At 45.1% G+C, this 14761-nt stretch overlaps 1 protein-coding gene across 4 annotated transcripts in view; it reads right to left on the bottom strand.

Moving 5' to 3' along the window:
- Nucleotides 1-2015: 2015 nt before the first annotated feature.
- senp6a (SUMO specific peptidase 6a) overlaps nt 2016-14761 on the bottom strand; it is a 78410-nt gene continuing 65664 nt past the window's right edge. For all 4 annotated transcript variants that reach the window (XM_055639470.1, XM_055639469.1, XM_055639472.1 and 1 more), the window contains 6 exons: nt 11800-12182; nt 9304-9386; nt 6754-6833; nt 5894-5962; nt 5638-5788; nt 2016-3607 (listed from right to left, as the gene is read on the bottom strand). In XM_055639470.1, coding sequence (XP_055495445.1) covers nt 3440-3607; nt 5638-5788; nt 5894-5962; nt 6754-6833; nt 9304-9386; nt 11800-12182 — 934 coding nt within the window. In that variant the 3' untranslated portion in view covers nt 2016-3439. The remainder of the gene's footprint in view (nt 3608-5637; nt 5789-5893; nt 5963-6753; nt 6834-9303; nt 9387-11799; nt 12183-14761) is intronic.

The following is a 14761-nucleotide window of genomic DNA, read 5'->3' as shown; positions in this document are numbered from 1 at the left end:
GTTTTAAACCTTCTGCTATGGGGACAACGCTCCTCCCGAGCCTAGTCTCATCATAGTTGTTGCAGCCGGGATTCCCTCTGTTATCCTTGTAGAAGGGCTTTCATTGTCAGGTTTTTTCTCCCCTGGGCTTTGATTCCCGTTGCTATAACCTGGATTTCCTCCGCGGTCCCTTATAGCAGGGCTTCTCCGCAATGTTTTCCAGTCGGGGCTTCTTCCCCCCCCCTCCCAGCTGGGTATCCCCGCAGTAACTGCAGCTGGGATATCCCCGCGGTCCCTATAAAAGGGATAGCTGCGATATTCATAGTCGGGGGGGGGGTATCCCCACTGTAACTGCAGCTGGGATATCCCCGCGGTCCCTATAAAAGGGATAGCTGCGATATTCATAGTCGGGGGGGGGGGGGGTCAAGAGTCAATCCCCACTGTGTTTCTGCAGTTAGTACATTACATTACACACAAATGCCACCGGCACAACATAATATGAAGCCGCTGTGATTATCACTGCCAGCGGTCAGAGTCGAAAGGCGACTTACCGCCGCCACGCCGGGTGGTGCGAGGTCGCACACCGTATTGGTGTTGGAGCTGTCTTCCGAGCGGGGGGCAGTGTTGTCATCCATCCAGGCACTAATATGAGGCCGCTGGCTCCACCACCAGCGGCTCGAATTCACCGCCGCCCGCGACCCGCGGTCTTCCAAGCGGGTTCTCCACCAATATGAAGCCACTGCTTGAAAGGTGAATTCACCGCCGCCCGCTACCCACATTCCGCGGTCTTCCGAACGCCTTGGTCCGTGGGCGGGATTCCCCGAGGTCATGCCCGGGATTCCCTGAAGTTCGTGACTGGGGTCCCCCCTCCGCCCCGACTTCGTCCTGGACTTTTAGCAGGGCCTCTAAGTAGAGGTTCCTGCAAGAAGATATAAACCTTAAAAAGTTTTTTAAAATAACTTACCTTCAGGTCTGCCGCTGGCAGGAGCATCATATCCACCCGGCCAGCAGTAACGCAATGCGATAGACGATATGACACGCATGCGTACTGGCGGGGTCTTCACGTAGTCACTCGCATGACTCCGAAGTAAAATGTGAGGTTATCCACTTTGGTAGCAAAAACAGGACGGCAGATTATTATCCGAATTGTGTCAAGTTGGAAAAAGGGGAAGTGTAACGAGATCTGGGGGTCCTTGTTCATCCGTCACTGAAAGGAAGCATGCAGGTACAGCAGGCAGTGAAGAAAGCTAATGGCATGTTGGCCTTCATAACAAGAGGAGTTGAGTAAAGAAGCAAAGAGGTCCTCTGCAGTTGTACCGGGCCCTAATGAAATGACACCTGGGGTATTGTGTGCAGTTTTGGTCTCCAAATTTGAGGAGGGACATTCTTGCTATTGAGGGAGTGCAGCGTAGGTTCACGTGGTTAATTCCCGGGATGGTGGGAGTGTCATATGTTGATAGAATGGAGCGGCTGGGCTTGTACACTCTGGAATTTAGAAGGATGAGAGGCAATCTTATTGAAACAGAAAAGATTATTAAGGGATTGGACACTCTAGAGGCAGGAAACATGTTCCCGATGTTGGGGGAGTCCAGAACCAGGGGCCACAGAATAAGGGGTAAGCTATTTAGAACAGAGATTAGGAAAAACTTTTTCACACAGAGGGTTGTGAATCTGTGGAATTCTCTGCCTCAGAAGGCAGTGGTGGACAATTCTCTGGATGCTTTCAAGAGAGAGTTAGATAGAGCTCTTAAAAGATAGAGGATGTGGATGATCAGCCATGATCACAGTGAATGGCAGTGCTGGCTCGAAGGGCCGAATGGCCTACTCCTGCACCTATTGTCTATTGTCCATTCTCTAAGATGACTGAACTTTATTGCCTTCCATCACTGTGAGGAATGTGGATTCCACTGTAGTGGATGTTTATGTTAAATTTTATTTTATGTGGCTCTGTGTATTGTTGCTTTTCACTAAGTATGGCTGTATGGTAACTCAAATTTCACTGTACCTTAGTTGGTTAAGTGACAATAAACGCGAACTTGAACTTGAAGATGAAATATAATTAAAGCAGAGACACGTTCCATACATTAGTACACATAGTTTAAAAAAATGCATTTACAGAAAATCATATTGCATACAAACAGAGCAACTGCAATGTGCATCAATATACTGAGGTATTGTTGCTGTGAAGCAAGAAACAAAACTGCACTATATTCAGTCCATTTCCGAATGCTTGAATTAAATAAACCTCTGAATATAAGTGGCTTCAATGCCACAGACAATATGGACTGGTTCTACATCAAGTTGGGCTGGAGAAATGCTTTAGTCTGTTTTGGTTTTAATGAACTACAATTTTATGGAGTTTTTCCACTCGAGGCTACGGCACTTGTTCATCAGTTCATTCTTGTAAGGGAAGACACCAAATTCTGATTTAAATGCCACAAAACATTCCAAAGATGTACAATTTTGTACACCAATCACCCAAGAGCGATCTTTTTGAAGGCACTTTCTTGCTATCAATTTTGCACCTTCACCCCAACCCTTTCCCTCCCCCCAACCTAACCCCATCCCCTCACTTACCAATTCTCTCTCCTCCAGTCCGCCAGAAGCTTGCTGAGATATGGTACCACCTTTCTTTAGATGGAAGCCACAACTCAAGGTCCTGATCACTTGGTTGGTTACGGCTTCACGAATGGGAACAAAAAACTATTTGCAACTACAGTACATGCCGTCATCAATAACTGATGACAAGAAATCTCACCCATTCCTCCTCAAAAAGCATCTTAAATTAATTTAATGCATCACCCATTGATACCTGACATGAGAATCAGGTGGTCTCAGGACAGGCTGCAATCTACCCTCAGCAACTGTAGTTTGAAGGAGGAGATTCTGGGCTCAGGCAGCTGCTCTTCAGCGACCAGTGTTGGAAGTTTGTACATGTGGAAAGAGGATCAGGAAATACCAATACTGGAGATTTTGAAGACTTTGAGATTTTGAAGAGGGCTATGGACAGCAAGGAAGAAATTAATTTGGGCAAGGAAGGGAGAAAAACCAGAGAAACTCGGCAAGAGAAAATAAGAAATTTGCCCAATTCATTTCATACTACAATAACTTTTAATCATACTTGTAAGTAGCTATCCAATTAATTTTAACAAAAATACATACCAAATGCTTACTAACCCAAACAATGAAAACGGATCATCACAAATGCTCCAAAACCTGTTTATGAACATATGTATAGTTTGTTATATTTATAACAGTACATAAACATTCATTTGTGTTGCTGTAAAATGGAGGCATGAGCGTTGATCGATGTTCTGTGAAGGTCAGTAGCACACTTGATGTTTCTCCTAGTGTGGAAGCCTACACTAGAACAAATCCAATCACTTCTGCGTTAGTGCAACAGTACCACGTGACCAGTGAAGGCACCTCCCGTCAAGAGTCCGCCTAGGTTCCACGTTGCTCAGGAAGGGGCCTCGGCCACTTTGAGTTCCTGCCCTTTCTTCCCTCGGCTTTGTGCCTCGCACAGTTTAAGGATGACGTTGCGGATTTCTTCCCGTTTCTTTTTAACCTGCTGCTGAGGGAACCAGTCCATCAAGTTCATGGGCAGCTCGAAACTCGGAATTGGATTCTGCAAACGACAGGGTGCAAGTACTATTTCAGTAGCCGAGTGCACAAGGTGGGGTCAAGGTGTGGGGGAAAGAGTTAGTGTCCCGCCGCAAGTATAAATGCCGGACGATGCTTTTTTTAAACTTGGAGAACAGTGAAACTCTTATAATCTACTATCCCAACAGTTTAGCATCTGGCTTGGCAGATTCTAATGGCCACACTCCATTTTATTCCACTTGGGTATCTCACAAACTGGAGGAACAGTGTCCGGCACAGTGGTGTAGCTAGTAGAGCAAGGGTTCCCAACCTGGGGTAAATTTGTTGATTCTGGATTTGGATCTGGATTTTTCTCATTGACCGACTGTGTTTGGTTCTGGTATATCGGTATCTGTTCATCATTAGTTGTTCATAAATAAGTGAAATAACATTGTTATGTGCTATTAAAGTTGCCAGGGTTAAACGGGACAAAAAGGGTTAGGAACCCCTGTAGTAGAGCATCTGCCTTATTGCGCCTGCGATCCGGGTGTGATAATGATCTTGGGTGCCGTATGTGTGTTGAGTTTGCATATTTCCCCCTGTGGCCGCGTGGGTTTCCTTTGGATGCTCCAGTTTCCTCCCACATCCCAAAGATGTGTGGGTTTGTTCGTTAATTGGCCCCATGTAAAATTGTCCCTCATGTGTAGGGAGTGGATCAGAAAGTGGGATGACACCAAACTTGTGTGAACGGGTGATTAATGGTCAGCATGGAATCAGTGGTCCGAAGGGTCTTTCAAACAAAAAAGTCAGCCAGTCAGTCCCATGATGTCATCTGTATACTGCAAAAACCCGCTGTACACTTGCATGGATTGAAGTGAGGTGAGATTTGGCCCAGCTATCGATAAACAAGCTGGTTGATCGAGTGAGGCGGTTGTTGCCGTTGAATATCCCTTGAAGCCTCATCCTTGTGGGTTAACGGGGAAAGAAAAGAATGGAGAGTCATGTTTTTTCTGCTCAGAGGGTGGTGGTGGTGGGTATATGGAGCGAGCTGCCAGAGGAAGTTGTTGAGGCAGGTACTATAACAGCATTTAAAAGACATTTGGACAGGTATATAGAAAGGAATGCAGCTTCTAGCGAGAGGTTGGGCCGGCTAGAACTTCATTCTTTGGAGCACAGGAAGCTGAAGGGAGTCTTATAAAAGTATGTTAAATCATGAGGAGAAAAGAGAGGGTGAATGTCTTTTACCCACGGTAGGAGAATCAAAAACAAGTGGACATATGTTTAAGGTGAGAGGAGCAAAGTTTAATATGAACCTGCAGGGCAACTTCAGCATTCAGAGTGATGGATCTATGGAACGAGCTGCCAAAGGTCGTTGAGGTACCATAAGAGCATTTAAAATACATTCGGACAGGTACATGGATTTAGAGGGATATGGGCCAAGGTTTAGAGGGATGTGGGCCAAATGCGGGTAAGTGAGACTAGCTTTACTTTAGATTTTAGAGATACAACATGGAAACACGCCCTTCGGCTCACCGGGTCCGCACTGACCAGCAATCACCCCATATTTAGCACAATCCTACACACTAGGGTCAATTTCCAATTTTACCACAGCCAATTAGCCGACAACCCTGTATGTAAGGCAGGTACGGGATACTGAGCTGGATGATCAGCCATGATCATATTGAATGGCGGTGCAGGCTCGAAGGGCCGAATGGCCTACTCCTGCACCTATTTTCTATGTATCTATGTCTTTGGAGTGTGAGAGGAAACTGGAGCACCAGGAGAAAATCCATGTGGTCAAGGGTAGAATGTGAAAACTCTGTGTAAACAGCACCCGACGTCAGCATCGAACCAGGTCTCTGGCACTGTAAGGCAGCAACTCTACCGCTGCGCCACTGTGCAGCCATGTGCCCACAGCTTAGCAGGGGCATATTGGCTGGCATGGATGAGTTGGGCCGAAACGCCCGTGTCCATGCTGGATAATTAAGACTGCCTATCATTACAAGGGTAAAACTCAACCAAATGCTTTCCTGTCCTGAAACTACTCCATAAGCCACAGGGAATGCTGATACCAACCTCAAAGAAGCTCTCCACGTACTGCAGGACGTACACCCCACAGTCGCTGAAGTTGTCCTGCTGAGGGACACGAGGGTTGGAACCCTTGATCATGTCTTTGGTGAAACACCTTCTGCTCCCCTTCCTCACTTCCCACTCCACTTCAAGGTACCTGTTCCAAACATCAAGAGGCGGGTAGTCAAATAGTTAGAATCCTCCAACAATTTAACAGCAAATCTCAAAAGGCAGAAGGTAACTGTTGCAGAAACGTCCTTACTCTCGCAGAATTTTAACCACGTTTGTTCGACTTGGTCCACGCAGAGAATCCATGATGAGAATGCACGGCCTGTGGAAAAGATTAAGATGTTGAAGCTGCAAGTGATTTGTTTTATTTTAGCCATTGTAGATGAGTACAGCACAGGAACACGACCTTGTGCGTGGTCCAATCCCTTCATTCTTTACACATGCCTAGCTAGATACCCTGCAGACTATTGCAACAGACTATTGGCGGTTTGTGGTCTGCAGGGGGAGCAGCCGAACCGGTCCATGCTCGGGGGATCCGTCGAACCGTGGCCTGGAAAGTGGAGGCTGCCAAGCCACCGCTGCTAGTCTCCCCCCAAGACCAGAGACCGGGAAGATGGAGTCGGCGACAACGACGGACGCGACGGGAGAGGAGCAAGGCTGGTAGGAGAGGAGAGGGAATCAGGGTCTGGCCATCCCTGTCCTCAAGGTCAGCAGCAGGAGGCACCCCCTGGGGAACAAAGCTGGATGGGCAAGGAGAGGGACGTTAGTTGCTGGAGGCCCGCAGCAGCCTGGATCGGGCAATGCTCATAACTGGACTGGACTTGGAAAGTGCATGCGGGATCGGTGGACTATTTCTGTATAATTGCTAATTATATGGCACTACTCAACTGGACTGTTTGGTAGGACATAATTTCACTCATTACCTGCCACGCTTTTTCCCAACTCCCCACTTTTCCAGCTTTCCTCTCCCTCCCCCCCTACAATCTGAAGAAGGGTCATGACCCAAAATGTCTCCTATTGGGTTGCAGCCTGACCTGCTGAGTTACTCCAGCAGGGTGTGTCCATTACAGATTACTGATGCTTCCCATCACCAGTCGAGTCTGGAGTACTCACTGTTTGGAAGGTTGCTGGTCCCAGGGCACACTCTCTGAGGAATTGTCTTCTGCCGTACTCCCAGTATCGTTGCTGTCCTCCTGAACACCAGCAAGAGTCAGCGTCAGGTATAATCGATTTTCACAAACTCATGAAAAGTACACAGTTTTAAACGGCAAGTTACACTCACCAATTTTTCTCTCAATATCCAACTAGTACTGTTACTGAGATATGGAGCAACGATTTGAAGTTGATCATTTGAATTGCTAACCTTTACGCCAATTTTGTTAGGAGTGGGTAGCAAGAACAGAAAATGCTGGAAACACTCAGGTCAGGCAGTAGCCATGGTAAGAGAAACAAGAGTCAACATTTTAGGTATAGGACACTTCATTTCCAATGAGGGCCCCAGACCTGAAACATTAACTCTGCCACTCATCCCACAGATTCTGCACGACCTGCTGAGTGTTTCTGAAATTTTCGGTTTTCATTTCAAATTTCCAACAAATCGGTAGTTTTCTTTTTGATTTTCATATTTTTAGGAGATGGTAGTGATGGTGGAAGTGTATCTATCTGCTGGCTAATTATATGTCAAAAAGCCAGCCTTTAGACTTTAGAGATAGTGCGGAAACAGGCCCTTCGGCCCACCTAGTGCACGCCGCCCTGTACACTAGCGCTATCTTACACACTAGGGACAATTTACAATTTTTACCAAAGCCAATTAACCTACTAATCTGTACATCTTTGGAGTGTGGGAGGAAACCGGAGCACCCAGAGGAAACCCACGCGGACACAGGGAGAATGTGCAAATTCCATACAGACAGCACTCATAGTCAGGATCGAACCCGGGTCTCTGGCGTTTTAAGGCAGCAGCCCTACCACTGCGCCATTGTACCACTCTTAGGTACTATACACTATACTTAGGTACAAGTGACAACAAAGTATCATTGAGCCACTGTTGTTATGGATTCTCAAATGGAGGTGAATATCCAAGATAAAAGTCATGGAGAACTACAGATGGGCCGGGAATGTTGGTGGGTTGCATGGATTTTGCAAGATTGAGGTTTATTCTTGTTACGTGTACCGAGGTACAGTGAAAAGCTTTGATTTTTATGCAATCCAAACAGATTGTCGCCAAACTGGCAACTCTGTATACTCAGTGTACTACGGCTATATACTTGCACTGCATCTGAGATGCTTATCTAATATGTATCTGAGCGCTAAGTATAGTGATACTGGTACTAAACTGTAAGCAAAAATGAATTCCACTGTAGCTCAGTACACGTGACAAATAAAGTCCCATACCATAGATCAGAAAATACTATACGTAAATACAATCAAGTCAAACACAAATAAAATAGGTAGAGCAAAATGGGAAGGTATATCATGCAGAATATGGTTAAAACACTCAAAGATGAGCACAATAAAACATTGTACAAATGCAGAAACAAGGGAACTGCAGATGCTGGCTGACTTTTAAAATAAATGTACTCCTGCCATTTGGACAGGTACATGGATAGGAAAGACTTAGAGGAATATGGGCCAAACATGGGCAGGTGGGACTAGTGTAGATGGGATATGTTGGTCGACATGAGTGAGTTGGGCCAAAGGGACACAAAGTGCTGATGCTCCACAGTGGGTCAGGCAGGATCGCTGGAGAACATACAAGTTTTGGGTAGGAAGGAATTTAGGTGCTGGTTTAGACCGAAGATGAACAAAAAAGGTTGAGTAACTCAGCGGGCCAGGCAGCATCACTGGATAGAAGGAATGGGTGACGTTTCGGGTCAAGACCCTTTTTCAGACTGAGAGTCAGGAGAGAGGGAGACAGAGATAAGGAAGGGTGAGGTGTGAAAACGAGTCATCAAAGGAGACGCAGTTCAAGGAGACTGCAGAACAGATCATTGTTAACTAGGAGAAGGTGACAACAAAGCATACAGAGATATATCCAAATGTGAGGCGCTGTTCCTCCAATTTGCACTGGGCGTCACTCTGACAGTGGAGGAGGCCCAGGACAGAAAGGTCAGTATGGGAATGGGAGGGGGAGTTAAATTGTTTAGCAAACAGGAGATCAGGTAGGTTTAAGTAGACTGAGTCGAGGTGTTCAGCGAAACGATCGCCGAGCCTGCACTTGATCTTGCTGATATATAGGTGTCCACACCTGGAACAGCGGATAGGTAGAGGAGGTGCACGTGGACCTCTGCCTCATCTGAAAAGACTGCCGGGATCCTTGGACAGAGTTGAGGGATGAGGGATGAGGTATAGGGACAGGTGTTGCATCTCCTGCGGTTGCAGGGGAAAGTATCTGGGGAGGTGGTGGTTTGGGTGGGAAGGGACGAGTTAACCAGGGAGTTGCGGAGGGTTTTGGGTTGGAACCCTTCTTCATACTGTATAAATGTATGTCATCTTTGCTGCTTCAACAGTAGATAAAATAATTTAAAAATCCAGTTAGAAAACTGCTGCCTCTTACCACGGTGACATTGGCATCAATTCATAAATGTTTGATACTTTTAATATTTCCCCATTGTCATAAGTATAATTTACTCATGCAAAGGCTCAGACAAGTTATAATCTCACCTGACTGTATTCCTGATCTGGCAAAAAGTCAAAGGGATCTTCACCGTCGTCAGCATAACTGACTTTGATTTGCTTTAAGGCATCTGCTCAGAAAATTCAACATGCATTAGCAGTCTTAATCCTGATGTCAGAAACACAGCCACCAATTTGTGAGAATTAAGCAACGGACGCTTCAACAGAACACATTAAAATCAGCACAAATTATCGCATGTCTATAGACTTAAAAAACGGTTTCAATAAACATTTTGCCCTTGAACTGCAATGCAAGGTTGTGGACAGTCAGAACCCTTTCCCCCCCAGAATGGAAATGTCAAAGATTACAGGGCATAGCTTTTAGGTGAGAGGGGCAACATTCAAGGCAGATGTGCAAGGCAAGTATTTGGGTTTGTTTTTTTTAAACAGATGGTGGTGTGTGCCTGGAAAATGCTGCCAGGGGAGGTGGTGGTAGCAGATAAGATAGGGGCATTCAAGAGGCTTTTATATAAGCATATGGTTATGCAGGGAATGTAGTGATATGGATGTCAACCATCGCACAGAGCAGAGAGAAATAAACTCTCCCAGCATCACCTCCCAGCCCCTGTGCATTTGTGGTCACAGGTGTCCCCTATCCACTAACAGACCTTTCCCAAAATGGAGCCCCGGGACATTGGATGTCCTGCCCAGGAGGCCCTCCACGCGGATTGTTCGATGAGGAAAATTTCAGTCATACAGCATGGAAACAGGCCCTTCAGCCCAACTTGCCCACACCGACCAACATGTCCCATCTACACTAGTTCCACCTGCCTGCGTTTGGCCCATATCCCTCTAAACCTATGCTATCTATGTACCTGTCTAATGTTTCTTAAATGTTGCGATAATGCCTGCCTCAACCATCTTCTCCGGCAGTTTGTTCCACACACCCACCAACCTTTGTGTAAAAATGTTACCCCACAGGTTCCTATTAAATCTTCCCCCGCTCACCTTAAATCTGTTCTCGATGCCCCTATTCTGGGTAAGAGACCCTGTGAACTTACCCAATCTATTCCTCTCATAATTTTGTATATCTCTATAAGATCACCCCTCATCCTCCTTTGCTCCAAGGAATAGAATCCTAGCCTGCTCAACCTCTCCCTACAGCTGAGATCCTCGTGTCCTGGCAACATCCTCGTAAATCTTCTCTACACCTCTTGCAGCTTGGCAACATCTTTCCTGTAACATGGTGTCCAGAACTGATCACAATACTTTAAATGTGGCTTCATGAACAACACAAATATAATTGCAACATGACCTCTCAACTTCTATACTCATACTCTGACTGATGAAGGCCAATGTGCCAAAAGACTTTTTAACCACTTTATCTACCTGTGACGCCACTTTCAAGAAACTATGTACCTAGATCCCTAAAAGTTCAATGCAATCCTGCCCTTGTGATGTCCAGGTCACCAGTCATGCCATCTTCTGCCCAAATCAATAAATGCAGAGGCTAAACCTTCAAACAGGTGACTGGTAATGTCAAGGTACATAAACCAGCTCCCGTTAGTACATGGTTGTTAGTGTTTATGGTCAATGTGACCCCAGACATCCAGCTTTACATTTTGCAGTCTCATATTATGCACAGAACTGGCACAAGAATAAACCTCGACTCACGTGAACATAGAACACAGAACAGTGCAGCACAGGAACAGGTGCTGAACATGATGCCAAGTTGTATTAAAAAGCACACGACAGTACAGAGCAGGAAAAGGCTCCTCAACCCACAATGAGCACACCGAACATGACACCAAGTTAAACTAATCTCCTCTGCCTGCACGCGATCCATATCCCTCCTGTCCCTGCGTATCTATGTGCCTATTGAAAATTCTCTAGATTTCCACTAGACTTTAGAGATACAACATGGAACCGGCCCCTGGGGCCCACCGAGTTCACGCCGACCAGCGATCACCCCATACACTAGCACTATCCAACACACGAAGGATAATTTACAATTTTCCCAAAGCCAATGAATCTACAAACCTGTACATATGTGGAGTGTGGGAGAAAAGCTGAGCACCTGGAGAAAACCCACGTAGGTCACAGGGAGAAGATACAAACTCCATACAGAATTGGATTGGATTGCACCCGTCGTCAGGATCGAACCTGGGTCCCTGGTGCTGCAAGGCAGCAATTCTAACACTGTGCCTCCGTGCCCCACTACTCTCTGTAACAACAAAATCTGCTGTGCACATCTCCTTTAAACTTTGCCCTACTCACTATAAAGCTTGTCCTCTTTGATATTTGATATTTCCATCCTGGGAAAAAGTTTTGACATTGCTCGTTAATAAACGGTTCCCAAAACATCATCTATCCATTGTCTCCAGAGATGCTGCCTGACATGGTGACTCCAACATTTTATGTCTATCCACAACATTTACTTCATGTTCACTTTCAGCTGTTTCATGAACATTTAGAAATCTTTGACATGGAATTTCATTTAAGATTTTCCCCAGCCTACTAGTGCAATTATAGAGTGATCTTTACCTAGCTGTTTTACTTCCAGGCCATTTTCACTCTTCTGGCTGGAGGTTTGGTGATCATCTGGCTCGGGGCTCAGCCGACTCAAGTGGCTAAGGACTTGATTAGCTGCAGACAAGCATCGCCTTGTGTGGAGCTTATCAAACTCCACACTCTCACAGTTACTGCCAGTGCAGAGCTCTGGCACACTGTCGACGGGGTCAGGTGTTCTTCTCTGCCCATCGGTGGCTAAATTCTCAGTCTCCGAATCCTCTTGCGATGAAGTGGGGTTACTGCCACTCTCCGCTGGGGCAGAGCTGCAGTGCTGCATTCCTTCATTTTCCTGCGACTTCGCATTTGGTTCCTTGCACAGGCCAGGAAAACAAATCACTGCCAAGAACCAATGAGCCCTGCAACAGAATCAAAAAGTAAAATGCTCATTTATTTCTAGACAATAAGAACGTCTAGTTCAAGCTGCTGGGATAAACAAATGGATGCAGACTTGATTAACTCATTGAGAACTTCTCAGGTGCAGAATTAGTGTAAAGATATGTAAAATGATAACATCTCAATGGACCTCGTACAGTGTCCTCCATAATGTTTGCGACAAAGACCCATCATTTATTTATTTGTCTCTGTACTACACAATTTGAGATTGAAAATCACATGTGGTTAAAGTGCACATTGTCAGATTTTAATAAAAGGCCATTTTTATACATTTTGATTTCACCATGTAGAAATTACAGCAGTGTTTATATATACACCCCCCCATTTCAAAGCACCATAATGTTTGGGACACAGCAATGTCATGTAAATGAAAGTAGTCTTGTTTAGTATTTTGTTGCATATCCTTTACATGCAAAGACTGCGATTCATGGACATCACCAGTTGTTGGGTGTCTTCTCTGGTGATGCTCTGCCAGGCCTGTATTGTAGCCATCTTTAGCTTATGCTTGTTTTGGGGGCTAGTCCGCTTCAGTTTTCTCTTCAGCATATAAAACATATGCTCAGTTGGGTTCAGATCAGGTGTTTCACTTGGCCACTCAAGAATTGACCATTTTTTAGCTTTGAAAAACTCCTTTGTTGCTTTAGATGTATGTTTGGGATCATTGTCTTGCTGTAGAATGAACCGCCAGCAGATGTGTTTTAAGGCATTTATTTGAACTTGAGCAGATTAAAGTGTATAGACACATCCTGAATTCAACATGCTACTACCATCAGCAGTTGTATCATCAATGAAGATAAGTGAGCCAGTACCTTTAGCAGCCATACATGTGCAGGCCATACCATCCCCACGATCGTATTTCACAGATGAGGTGGTATGCTTTGGATCATAGGCAGTTCCTTCTCTCCTCCATACATTGCTCTTGCCATCATTCTGATTTAATTTAATCTTCATCTCATCTGTCCACGACCTTTTTCCAGAACTGTGGTTGCTCTTTTAAGGACCTTGGCAAACTATATTTTTGCAGCTAACCAGTGGTTTGCATCTTGCAGTGTAGCCTCTGTATTTCTGTTAATGAAGTGTTCTGCGGACAGTGGTCATTGACAGATCCACACCTGACTCCTGAAGAGTATTTCTGATCTGTCGGGCAGGTGTTTGGGGATTTTTCTTTATAATAGAGAGAATTCTTCTGTCTTCAGCTGTGGAGTTCTTCCTTGGCCTGCCAGTCCCTTTGCGCTTAGTAAGCTCACCAGTGCTCTCTTTCTTCTTAATGATATTCCAAACAGTTGATTTTGGTAAGCATAAGGTTTGGCTGATGTCTCTAACAGTTTTATTCTTGTTTCTCAGTCTCATAATGGCTTCTTTGAATTTCATTGGCATAACTTTGGTCCTCGTGTTGATAAACAGCAATAAAAGTGTCCAAAGGTGATGGAAAGACTAGGTGCTGAGAGCTCCCTTATACCTGCATTAAGGTTTAAACACACCTGAGCAATTACAAACACCTGTGAAGCCATGAGTCCCAAACATTATGGTGCCCTGAAATAGGGGTGGGGGGGAAACTATGTACACAGCTGTAATTTCTACATGGTGAAACCAAAATGCATAAAGATACGCTTTAATAAAATCTGACTATGTGCACTTTAACCACATGCGATTATTTTCTATTACAAATCTCAAATTGTGGAGTACAGAGGCAAATAAATAAATGATGGGTCTTTGCCCAAAACATTATGGAGGGCACTGTATTTATCTAATATGCAGTAAATCGAGGGATACAGATCATGTGGAGGCAGATGAGATCGGTTTACTTTAGAATTAGAATTACCTTTATTGTCCTTTACCTTTACACTTCAGAGATACAGTGCAGAAACAGGCTCTTTGGCCCACCGAGTCCGCGCCGACCATCAATCACCCCATATACTCGCACTATCCTACACACCAGGGACAATTCACAATTTTACCGAAGCCAATTTACCTACAAAACTGGACATCAATGGAATTTGGAAGGAAACCAGAGCACCCGGAGAAAACCCACGTTGCCGCAACGTACAAACAGCACCCGTAGTCAGGATCGAACCCGAGCCTCTGGTGCTGTAAAGCAGCAACTCTACCACTGTGGTGCCCCTAATTACCTCAGCACCATGTTCAGTAGAGACATTGTGGGCAGAAAGCCCTGTTTCTGTAAATTTCTATGTTCTTTTTCTTAATAAACTCCTAAATTATAGGGTCATACAGCTCGGAAGCAGGCCCTTCGGCCCAACTTGTCCATTGTGACCAATGTGCTCCATCAACACGTCCCACGGCGTTTGGCCCATATCCCTCTAAACCTTTCCTATCTGTGTACCTGTCTAAATGTCTTTTCATTGTTGTTAATTATTGTCTTAAATGTCCATTCTAGATGTGTGAATTAATTCATCTCACTTGGATTACAGTAATTGAGTCAACACAAAGGAAATATCTGCCAGTGTTTCAACATGGAACGACCACCCTGTGAGTTTAAAACAAAAAAGACAAAATGTTGGAGGAACTCAGCAGGTCAGGCAGC

This window comes from Leucoraja erinacea, chromosome 8, assembly GCF_028641065.1.
Source record: "Leucoraja erinacea ecotype New England chromosome 8, Leri_hhj_1, whole genome shotgun sequence".
Lineage (NCBI taxonomy): Eukaryota > Metazoa > Chordata > Chondrichthyes > Rajiformes > Rajidae > Leucoraja > Leucoraja erinaceus.
Note: the sequence above shows the minus strand (reverse complement) of the source record. Positions and strands in the feature narration are given on the sequence as shown.